The sequence below is a fragment of the Aptenodytes forsteri genome, unplaced genomic scaffold (assembly GCF_000699145.1).
Source record: "Aptenodytes forsteri isolate BGI_AS27 unplaced genomic scaffold, ASM69914v1 Scaffold193, whole genome shotgun sequence".
Classification (NCBI taxonomy): domain Eukaryota; kingdom Metazoa; phylum Chordata; class Aves; order Sphenisciformes; family Spheniscidae; genus Aptenodytes; species Aptenodytes forsteri.
Window position 1 is genome coordinate 14,448,783 of NW_008795405.1, and position 12,325 is coordinate 14,461,107.

The window sequence follows — 12,325 nt, forward strand, 5'->3', positions numbered from 1 at the left end:
TCTGGGAGGAGCTGAACGCCCGCGCCGGGTTGGGGGCTGTAGGGGACGGAGCTGGGCTCTCGGTCGGCTGGTTCGTCTAAGGTGGGATGTAAAAAAGCCGGGATCGAGCTCCTGAAATCTTCTCTGTATTAGCGGCGTGCGTAAAAAGGCAGAAGAAAAACTTTCGTCATTATTTTCGGTCGTTACGGTTTGGATTGGGATGCTTGAGGTGGTTCGTTTAGGATGTCTTCGGGTTGACGGTTTTTATTCCTGATTTTGTATTCGGGAATGCTTTCGCTGCTTATAGAAGCAGGTCTCGTCGCTTCGGGCGATTTTAGTGTTAATTGGGTTTTAAGCTGTTCAGAGCGTTAGGAAGCAAAATAGTTTGTAAGGAAGAAGAACCGTAACAGTTGTAAAATATAATGCTTTCTTGGTAAATATGATGGGAAGGTGCGGTCGTGGCCCGGCGCTCTTGTGTTGGTTCTGGAAACAGTTTTAAGTAGCCATTTACTTATTTGTGGCAGAGTTTGGATTGGTCTGTGACCGGTACCATTAGTTGTGAAGGTTCTTCCAAAACCAACGTGGAACAAAGACAGTTTCCTTTATTCTGAAAAAGAGAAACTTTTTGAAGTTGAGCGATAGGCTCATTGCAGGCATCGTTTTTCTGGCAGTCATGTGATCTTCCTTCCGGTTTCAGAAGGGAAACATCTGGAAAATTAACAGCTTAAAATTAAGAGTTTTAAGTTTGGGTCGTCTTCTGACTGTTTTGCTTAGAGCAAATATATTGCATCATATGTTAATGACTATTTGTTATGCGAACCTTTGCAGGTGACCGCGGTAACTTGTGCATAGTATCCGTAGTTTATTGAATTACAGTAAGAGTGGTTTTGTGCCTGAAAGAAATAAAGGCAGCAAGACAGTCTTCGTTCTGTCTTTAAATTGAGGCATGTCTGAACATCAGTCATAAACACCAGAAAGTTGCCTGCAGAGCTTTGTGATGTAAATATACATACACGAAGTGCTGGTAAACACAGGAAGGTAGCACAATCTCTGAGTGCAGTCAACTGCTTTGTTTTGGGGACGATTTTGGATGCCACCTTACCCTACAGACTCACATCAGTTGTCTTGATCTTGGTATGTGAAAGAACACTACTTTTGTTACCTTTTTTTCCTTCAGGTAATACAAGTACAGACCACTTTACAAAGCTTTTTGCCAAGTGGTTGCTGCTATCTTACCACCCAGGGATATTCGGGAGACCAAGTGGGTATTTAAGTTGCCATCGAGACTGACCTAATGAATGTGTTTCCTAGTTACGAATAGTGAGTTGATCCCTCCCCCCCCCCAACTTTTCAAATCTTGCTGCTACCATCACTGAGTTGTTTTTCCTTATTTTGTGGACAAAGTGGGTGAAAGTTGTTCTTCCAAGAAGTAGCAGATATTGTTGATAATGCATTCTTGAAGTCTCTTTATTAAATAGGTAATAGCAAAGATAACCTATGTCTATTTCTTTGAATTGAATTTGCAGTATTATGGGGAGGATAAGGGCAAGGTTAAATATTACTTGTCTTTGAGCGTAGAAAAAGTCCCTTCCAACGGGCAAGGCTAAACACTATTCCTCTTTACTCATCTTTGAGTAGGGGGGAAGTCCCCTCCATTTTTAAAGAAATCCTTTTGTCTTTTCGTAAAGGTTCTGAAGCGACTATCTGAAGACTTCCTTTTTGAAAACTTAAAAAGCAAGAACAATTCTGTTTTAATAAATGAAGGAGAATAAAGAAAATTCCAGCCCTTCTGTAAACTTGGCAAACCTGGACCATACAAAACCATGTTGGTACTGGGATAAGAAAGATTTGGCACATACACCGTCACAGCTAGAAGGGCTTGATCCAGCTACTGAGGCACGATACCGCAGAGAGGGGGCCAGATTCATATTCGATGTGGGAACACGTTTAGGGTTGTATCCTTTAAACTCGTCTTGGTATGAAATGTCTTTATGAATGGGGATTTTCAGAATAAAATGTACAAGAGGTGTCATGTGCTTAGTTAGCTGTTCAAATGTTTCTTAATCATTAGTCAAAAATCTTTTTGAGTTTACTTGCCTTTTGATGTAATGTGTTCCTATGCAATTTTTATCCATTTGTTGGATAAACAAGGTTTCAAGTGAACCATTTTGGCAATAGAGAAGTAAGGTGATACGGACTTGCCAATTACGGATAACTTTTGGCAGTTACAAAACTCGGTCTCTTACTACATGAATCTACGTAACTTCTCAAATTTTGAATTTTGCATTCATTTTTCTACATATTTTGCCTCTGAGGCTTCTAACCTCTGCCTCCCCCCTCTTGCATTTTGGTGTGTGTTTTTTTTTTGGTTAGGTTGGGATTTACAACTTTGTATATATTAGTAAGTTCTCCCCACTGTCCCACTCTCTCATAGACTGCTGCTTAAACTTTTTGCTTCCTATATTCCTATGCTGTTTTTAATCTCCTCAGTTCTTTGTTTAATAAAACCTGGTGAAGATGAAATTTTACTCTTCTCCTTAAAGAGAAGAGTAGGGAGCATGTTCAGATTTTATTTGTATTTGTAGGTGTGAATAGTTAGTAACTTTCCTCCACGCCAACACTTTAATGTGAAGTGGTGATTGTTCTGTTCCTTCATGTACGTACTGCTGGTTTTGACCTTCTCTGAAGCAGGTACAGTTTAACACGAGGATGACCTTGCATGGATCCTCCTATAAACATGATCGGGACTTTGCATGCCTCCAATAAATGCTTTAGGTATCAACTGCATCTGGGCTGAATCATAGTATTTACACAGCCTTAAGGGGTTTTGTGGCTTTTTTTCCTAAAGCTCCTGTTTTACTTGCAGTGTTTTCTAACGGGTCACTGAACGGACAATTACTTGAGGTACTTGATAACAGCAGAATGTATCTTTTCCTTTGTGCATGTTTGGTTTTAAATTTGTTTTATGTCCTGTTTGAAAGTCCTTATTCTGCACCACAGACATTATGATACTCTAGCAACCGGAATAATTTATTTCCATCGGTTTTATATGTTTCATTCCTTCAAACAATTCCCAAGATATGTAAGTATTTGCAATATTGATGACTTAATGCAGTGATTGCACTAGGCACGGACTATTTGAAATGGTGATAAGTCACTTGGATACTACTGCTGGCCACCACTCTGAATGATGAAAAATAAGCACTATATCTTTCAATCATTACAGCTTAAAATACACTGTTGTTGCTTGTTTACACATTTCTATTTATGGTTAGAAACATATTTATATTGACATTGCAGTTATGTCTTGCTGATACTGTTCTTTAGAAAGATTAACAGCTATATTTCTGGCACTCCTGTATTGGCTAAAAGAAAAAAAAAAGTATACCACCATCTTAACACTGCTTGACAGACAATGCTGAACCAGGACAAATTCTGCTTTGGGTTTCTGACCTTGAAATAAAGTCATATAAAACAGACAGTCCTCCAAATTCTGTATTTTTCCTTTGAGAAAGTAAAAGTTTAAATTAACACTATAATAAAATTAGAAATTAATATGCGTATTAAGTCTTTCTTGGGAAACTTCTGCAGAACTGTTAATGGAAACTGACAGTGCTTTTACAATGCTATACTGTATTGCATATCTACATGCAGACAACTTTTTGAAAGCACTTTCTTTTTTAGGTGACAGGAGCCTGCTGTCTCTTCCTAGCAGGAAAAGTTGAAGAAACGCCTAAGAAATGTAAAGATATAATTAAAACAGCTCGTAGCTTGCTAAATGATGTACAGTTTGGACAGTTTGGAGATGACCCAAAGGTAAAAATAGCCATGTTGAAATCGATTTCATCCTATCGTACTCCAGCAAAGTGACATACATTCATTAGAGCACTGGTTGATTTTCAGTTGTTCTAAATTAAATTATACGTTCAGCATGCATTTATGGCTCTTTTGGTTAACGTGGTAGGTAACTACAAAAATAATTCTTGCTAATACAAGTACCTTTGGGAGCCTACTGGGGTAATTGTTTGTATAAAAAGTTTACATCTGATTTCATGTAAACCCTGATGTTATTTTGCAAATTAAAGTAAATTTGAGTAATTCTGATCAGAGCTAGAAATGTCATCAAGACATAAATCATATTTGACAGTGTTAGTATCATTTTAGGAAGCAATCAATAGCAAATCTTAAGTCAAGTAAGAGAACTACATCTCAAAATTATTGAGATGTTTCCTGTTGAGGTTATTTGACTTAGCAAAACTATGCTTCTCTCAAAATTTGCTTATTATAAATAGCAGAAGGATCTGAAACTCGGGAGAGCAGCATGGTGAGAGCTTACCTTTTTGTTGTGATTTTGTATATTTGGCACGTTCATGCTGTGTCTGGTTCAGTTCTTTCCTACATGGAAGAAAAGGAATTTTAAACAACACATACCCTCTTCTGACTCAAATAAATGTGAAGAAAAAGTATCTGGGTTTAAAATAATGTTTTAAGTTGGAGAGATTTCTCTTCTCCTTGGAGACAAACCCTAATCAAGCAAAAGCAGACAGACATGTTTGCCTGGAGATGCTATGTAGTCATGCTTTATACCAGCATAAAATATTTGTGAGTAAAAGAAGGAATAATATTGTGGTTACCTTGGAACATTCTCTAGGAAGAAGTGATGGTCCTCGAAAGAATCTTACTACAAACAATAAAGTTTGATTTGCAAGTGGAACATCCCTACCAATTTCTTCTCAAGTATGCCAAACAACTCAAAGGTAAAATATTACAGGGTGAGCAAGTAATGCCTGTTACTAATTTTCAGAACTTAATTTACATTGCCAGTGCAAGAATATTCTATTCCAAACTGTCCTTCCTAATTTTATTTCTTACAACTTTTCTGATTGTTTTTCAGGAGACAAAAATAAAATTCAGAAACTGGTTCAAATGGCGTGGACATTTGTCAATGACAGGTAAGATACTTCTAGGAGACCGTTGGAAAGTGAAATAGTTACTGTTGCTTACTTTATTCTGGGATTAGATATTTCTTTGACAAATGTTTGTTACATGTTTTCTGCTTGTTATAGGTTTTCTTGATAGTGTTCATCAGTTTTTCTTTCCATCATTACCATGATGGTTCCATTGAGCAGGGAATCTAGGATGAGTATAGAAGTAGACCATTAAGACCTTTGCAATTTTGTGGTAATGATTTACTGCTGCATTAAAAAAAAGTTACTGTTTGAAAGGGCCAAACCAAATTATAGGTCTCCAGGATAGAAGCTGGCTTATTGCCCAATCTGAGATATGTGGCACATTCTGAGAAAAGAATTCACTTCCCAATTCCATCATGTTGGTCAATATATATATATTTTTTTTAAAAAACGATATTTTGGTAATGGTAAACTAGCCATTAAATTCAGTGAGGAATATAGTTTTTAGCGCTAGATTTACAATTTCTTGAATAATGGATTTGCAATACAAGGATGACATAAATTACCAGGAATGTGTGTAGAAGTACTTTTCATGTGTAGTGTGGTATTGGAGAAAAGAAAACCAAACAAAACAACTCGATACACTTTAGTCGTCTTAAGGAGGATTCTACAGAGCTGGGCAAGTTAATTCACCAAGGATGGTTAGATGTAGTTTTTAATTAGCAAACCCTTAAGAAAATGTGTAAGTGGCCTGACTGTTCAGAAGTGCTAAATACATTGCTTTCAGTCATACCTGCAGCAGTAGAACACCATTAAAAAGAGGTGCATTTTTATTCATATGCCTAATTTGAAGTAGCCCAGTGTGGGTTCAGATTCTGTAGATGTCACCTAAACTCTCCAAATTAATTTGAGCAAAAGGTTGCTTAGTGTATTTGGATGTCAAAAGATGTTTACTTCAGCTGCTGTCAGTCTTGTAGGTGATGATCTTACAGGTGGAACAAAAATACAGCTTGTCTGTCACTGTTAAGTTTGTCAGGGAAAAATTCTGTTATGTATCCATCAAACTTTGGACACTACTCTACTTGGAATTAGATGGTGTTTAATAATTCAAGAAATGTAATAATTAAAGGAAATGCACTTCAGGAAAACATTAGTATGAAGTTGGAGTGGTTGTTTCCAACAATACTTATCTCTGTTCTTGAGAGGCTGTCCTGTGCTTACTTGATAGGCACCATATTAGAAGTGTACTTGTTTTCTAGGATCCTGGGAAAATATTTCTGTACTTTGCACTACAGGCCTTTAGAATAGGGGGTTCTGTTTTTATGCAGCTGCAGTACACCCCCCAAGTAAATGTCATGAAAGTAATAATAAGAAATCAGTGTTTTAAGAGCTGGTTCTTGTGTCTTTTTTTACTGTTTACTGCTGACCTGATTCTGCCAGTGTTTAAGTATCCCATTGGCCTTCAGTTACATGTAGCCCACTGGAGAGAAAATGGATTTAAACCACTGTCTAGGCTGCTATTTTGAGGCATTTAGGGACATAATGAATTCATCAGTGAATTCGCAGAAACTTAGCTGGCTAGCTGGATCTAAAATTGTTTAAGCAGATCCTATGTTACAGAATCTATGGAGAAAAAAGAAAGAAAAAAGAAAAATTTTGTAATTTAAAGTTAATATCAGGAAACAGTAACTTTGATTATGACAGGAACTTACTCAGTTAACATCAATAATACCAATAATATCAGTTATTTTAGCATTAGCTTTAACAAAGGCTATTCAAGAGATAACCTTTTACAGATTTTACAGCTTGATCTAAAACTTGCATCATGCTTGACAAGTTGCTTTACAAGTTCATGTTGGCTGTTCTGTGGGATTTTTTTTAGTACTTGTTTACGTTTTATTGAAACACATTTGGAAGCTCTAAAATCCAAATGTGGGCATCATTCCCTAACCAGTGTAATGCAGTGACAGCACGCTTGTGTGGCAACGGACATGAACACTATATTTGGTTAACACTACAGGTGAGACTACAGTGGAATGTAGCTGCCCATACTTGGAATATAATGCTGTCTTTTCCCTCTTCTTCCACACCCATATAGTGTTAGGTTTTCTATTTTTAAACTCCAAACTTGATGTTCCTATGTGGTGTATTGCTTCTGTAGGCATATGCCCTCTGTATTATCTGTGTAAAATTACCTTGTTTCATGATAGCAGTAGTGCAGAAACAGTTTAGTTTTGTAAACTCTTTTGTTTAACAAGGCTCTTAATTAAAATTGTCTGAGATGTTAAAACGTGGTGGGATTTTATACCCTGTTAATTATAGCTGTCGTACATCAAAGTGTTGGACTTTGACAATCAGAATTATCTTCAGGGTTGTGTTTTGTTCTGGGTTTTTTATATTCCAGTCTCTGCACTACACTGTCACTGCAGTGGGAACCTGAGATCATAGCTGTTGCAGTTATGTACTTAGCAGGCCGTTTGTGTAAGTTTGAAATACAGGAATGGACATCGAAACCAATGTACAGACGATGGTGGGAGCAATTTGTCCAAGATGTTCCTGTTGATGTTCTGGAAGGTATGAAAAACATTTGCCACAAACAGAGGAGTATTTCCTTTAACTGTGTGACCTAGATCATAAGTAAATGCAAATTGCTTTCTATCTAGGTTTTAGTCAAAATAATCGTGTAGAGTATGAAACTCAGGTCATATGTGCTATGCGTTAACCGGGTTTTTAAATTAAACTTATTAGACTGGCTTAGTCTGGAAGCATATTTAGTTACTATGATTAGTATTCTGGTCAATATTTGCTTTACGACTTGTTTAGTTTATAACACAGCTAATTAGCTGCAAAGTTGTCCTGGTGTGTGTTTTCTAACTTTTTAATAATTCCCTTCTCCCCATTTTAAATAAGCAGCTCTACGAACACTGGAACTTATGGAGCCTGGTTTCCGGTGGTTTTCTCATTGATGATTGACCTCTTTAACCAAATTATGCTAGGTCTTTTTTTTTTTTTTAATGGCGTACCATGACTGAGGAACAGATGATGGGGGATGAATTCTGGTGTGTGTGTGTGAATTCTCATAGGGGATGAATTACAGATCTTTTTCATCAATACAGATATCTTAATACTATTCCCTTTGTGTGTATATATTCTCATATTTACCTGCTGGACAGAACCCCAGGAAGTTCATAAAATAAAGCAGGACCTTTCTTGACTCTTTTTAAGTAAATTGTGGTTATGTGGCCACTAATTTGTCTTCATTAAAGTTTTGACTGACTTACCCAGTACAAGTGTTGGGCTAAGCATACTTCTAGGTCCATAAATTGCTTTAGAAACCACCTTTAAAAATTGATGCTTGTCACAACCTGGCATTGGGTTCTAAGGAATTTTTAGGTGAAACGTTATGTGTTGCTGTTCAGGTGGTTTAGCCTTTGTTGCTCTTAGAACTTTTAGGTGAATACCATACAGTTCTGATGATTTCTTAAATGGTTACCTGCTCTGTATTATGGCTTTTTTCAGAGTTCCTTCAGTTTCAGATAGATCTTCTGCTGAATCCTTGTCAAAGAAGGTTGTAGAATGGGAATCTCTCCAGTTTCTGCTACTGCATTAGTGAATGCTCATGGAAAGAACTCATTTGGCTTTTCTAGAAAGGTTTTCTTTTCCTTGAGTGCTGCTCTTGCACCTGGTTATCAGTTGGTCCTACATGTTTTCTTACAAACCTTTAGCTCCTAACCTGTTGGAAGAAGAATTTAGTACTAGTCCTTTACTTAGTTTCCTGAAACTTTTTTGACCAGCCTAACTAGACGTGTGTTTTAACATATAATCTTCTTTCACTCACTTTCTTACTGTATTACTGTCCTGTTGTTACACAGTTACCTGGCTCTCCAAGCACACAGTAATGACATATGGTATATTAATACCAAGACACTTTGTTCTTCTTCTGCAAGGTGTGCATATACACCTACATATTGTTCAGCATAGGCAGAAGAAACTCAGAAATGCAAGTATAAATTGAAAAATAGTCTGTTTTAAAAAAGTAAAATCTGTGGTCATTATTACAGTGAGTAATACTTGCAATGAATTTTTCTGAAGTTGATGTCCAGTAAAAAGCTTAGTTGATAATTGTGTATTAAATGTACACTTGTTCATTATAGGGGTGTAACCTTTTGGATTTTTTTTTTTTAAAGACATCTGTCATCAGATCCTGGATCTATACTCACAGGGAAAACAGCAAATGCCTCATCATACTCCTCACCAGTTGCAGCAGCCACCATCTCTTCAATCTACACCACAGGCACCTACGGTACAGCAATCCCAGCAATCCCAGAGTTCAGAGCAATCACAGACTCAGCAGCAAAAAGAGTCACAACAGTCAGCACAACAACAGCAGCAGCAGCAGCAGCAAACACAAGCACAGCAATCTAAAAAGCCCTCTCCCCAGTCAAGTCCTCCTAGACAGATTAAAAGACCAGCAGTAAGTTTAACTTTGTGTTTTATTTTCAAGCTGACCTGATGTCCATTTGATTTAAAGGCTGCAGTGTGCAGCAGACTTGTGTTTGCTTTAAGAATGAGCCTGGTAATTAATTTTGTATGGAGACTTCCGTTGGCTTTATGGCAAGTATGTTAGTGTAGAATAGCCTTTACAGTTTTGGCATACCACATTCTTATTCTACTTGAGGCAAAACCAGTGGAGAGACACTTAAATCAGCATGAGCTATTAAGGTTCTAGCTGTTCGTGGTTCTGTGCTACCAAATTTCATTGTTTTCGCTATTAAGCAGGCTTCATTTAGGGAAGGTCTCTTGTGCCATACTTGAATGTAGAGATGTGCACAATGCTCATGAATACGTTATTTGACTCTCTGGTCTTTGATTACAAATGTAAGAGAATGGTGGCTTCTAAAAGTATGTCAAAATTCTTAGAAAAAGTCTTTCAAAATAATCTAATAACAGTAGAAGCCTATAAATTCATCATACATCAAAGTCTCACTTTGTCTGTATTATTACCTCATCATTGAAAATAAGAAGGTACATTGGCAGCTGGATAATATCACAAGTACTCCCGAGTGCTTTTCCACAGTCATCAAGTTCAAATGAAGTTTTCAGACTTTAATCTACACTTTGTGGTTTTTTATTTTTCACTTGTAAGTTACCAAAAAAAAAAAAAAAAAGTTTTATGTGTTAAAGTGTTACCCAAATCTTCTTGCATGTACTTAGTAAGAAGAGTGTTTTCAGAAGTAAAATCTTTGGAACAAGTCCATTTAGGAAGTAAATTTTGTACAGCTTTTACAGCTTTTGCTCTAACTTGTAATTAATGCATGCCCAAACTAGAGAACAGACATCAAGGGGAAAAAAAACCCACAAACAAAACCAAAAACCCAGGAAGAAGCAACAAATGATAGAATGAAATGGAATTGGAAGAGTGCAGCATCTTCATGATAGCAGCCTTGCAAAAAAGATAAATATGTAACTCTGTAAAACTTTGGTCTTGTAATTGCAAGATATAACCTACTACTAGAGGAAAAAATCTGCACTGAAATACATAGTTCCTACACTGAACTGTAGAGTTGTTCAGGATAGAAAGGTGATAAAATGTGTTAATTAGCTTGAAAATTGGGAGAGCTCTTTACAGGTAGTATGTCTGTCTTTTCATACTTTTTCTGTCATCAGCACAAATTCTGCTTGGGTTGTCCGATCTCTAGGGCGTGGAAGTCTTTTCTTATTTTTCTTGTCCCCCTGTACTCAGCACTGGTGAGGCCGCACCTCGAATACTGTGTTCAGTTTTGGGCCCCTCACTGCTAGAAAGACATTGAGGTGCTGGAGTGTGTCCAGAGAAGACCAGTGAGGCTGGTGAAGGGTCTAGAGCACAAGTCTTATGAGGAGCGGCTGAGGGAACTGGGACTGTTTAGCCTGGAGAAAAGGAGGCTGAGGGGAGACCTCATCGCTCTCTACAACTACCTGAAAGGAGGTTGTAGCGAGGTGGGGGTCGGTCTCTTCTCCCAAGTAACAAGTGATAGGACAAGAAGAAATGGCCTCAAGTTGCTCCAGGGGAGGGTTAGAATAGATAGTAGGAAAAATTTCTTCACTGAAAGGGTTGTCAAGCATTGGAAGAGGCTGCCCAGGAAAGTGGTTGAGTCACCATCCCTAGAGGTGTTTAAAAGACGTGTAGATGTGGTGCTTAGGGACATGGTTTAGTGATGGACTTGGCAGTGCTAGGTTAGTGGTTGGACTCGATGATCTTAAAGGTCTTTTCCAACATAAATGATTCTGTGATTCTTCAACAAAAATGCCTGGGACAGTTTGGCACATCAGTAACTAAATAACAATTTGGATTTTTCTATGTGTGTCCATGAGATTCTAAGTTGTTATGAATGCTTGTTCATTCATTTAAAGGCTCTACCTTTACAGCACTACTGATTTCACACCATCCCATGTGTTAATGAACTACCTCATGGAAAAAAGTGATGCCTTTTGCATGAATAGTATCTGTTGTTCTTTAACAATCGCCTCTGGTCAAGCCCTCAGAGCAACTTACCTTTTCTTGAAATTAAGTTTGAGGTCCATCACCTAATAAATAAGGAAGTGAATAGTACAGATAAAAAGGTAAGTCCTGGTGCACTGTAGGCATCCAGAACAAATATAAAGCAAAGGGTGACTCAGTAGGAGTTTTGTAGAACAGCACAAACAGCATGAATTTGAGAAAAGCAGATGTGATTATCTGAAATCATTCTTTTTCCAGAAAGCAGTCTAGGAGAACAAGATGTGTAGTGTTTGAAAGATTTACTTGGTGCTTCTAAAGTGTTCTTCAGTTAGATGTACCATAAAACTTACTTAAAATGTTTGCCTCCTTCTATAAATAGGGCTTTGCATGACCTCTCCTTTGGTTTGTACAGAACATAAATACACTTTGCTCCTGGAGGCCAGATTTTCCATTTACATGAAGGTAATGGAGTTGTAAGAGTTCTACTGAGCCAAGATACTTTTAAGCAGCTGAGGCATTGGCCCATGACTTAGAGACCCATACCAGAATCTGCATATCCTCTACATCTCTAGTGGTGAAGAGCACTTGAATGTTCAGTTGACTTCACTAAAAATACACTGGTGAATCATTAGAAGTAAATAATATATTTAGTTTGATTAAACTAGAAATTATTAGTGGGAACAATTTTAATGCACGTAGAAACAGCACTAAAAGAACAGTTCCATTGTGGTATGGATTGAGCTTATTATGAAAGTATTAAATAACAATCAGCATGCTAATAAATAATGTTGACCCTGGGATGTCATGGCTGGAGCAATACAAACTACAATGCAGTAGAAGGACCAAAAAAAAGCTCATCTCTGTTTTAGCAGCTGCCATTATTAAAGAAGTGATTTAAATTTTTATAGGCTTTGGGTTTGTTGCTTCTTGTTTTCTTCCCCCCTGCATGCTCCCCCCT

The 12,325-nt window shown here is 37.4% G+C and overlaps 1 protein-coding gene across 2 annotated transcripts in view; it reads left to right on the forward strand.

The window, feature by feature from the left end:
• The first annotated feature begins 36 nt into the window (after positions 1-36).
• The window catches only part of CCNK (cyclin K), an 18,601-nt gene continuing 6,312 nt past the window's right edge, over positions 37-12,325 (forward strand). The window contains exons 1-8 of one of the 2 annotated variants that reach the window (XM_009280825.2): positions 37-81; positions 1,668-1,934; positions 2,980-3,061; positions 3,664-3,795; positions 4,631-4,736; positions 4,874-4,931; positions 7,294-7,463; positions 9,077-9,363. In XM_009280825.2, the coding sequence (XP_009279100.1) occupies positions 1,738-1,934; positions 2,980-3,061; positions 3,664-3,795; positions 4,631-4,736; positions 4,874-4,931; positions 7,294-7,463; positions 9,077-9,363 (1,032 nt within the window). In that variant the 5' untranslated portion in view covers positions 37-81; positions 1,668-1,737. Of the gene's footprint in view, positions 82-1,221; positions 1,241-1,667; positions 1,935-2,979; positions 3,062-3,663; positions 3,796-4,630; positions 4,737-4,873; positions 4,932-7,293; positions 7,464-9,076; positions 9,364-12,325 lie in introns of those variants that run through there. The other variant, XM_019472505.1, reaches the window with a different exon arrangement.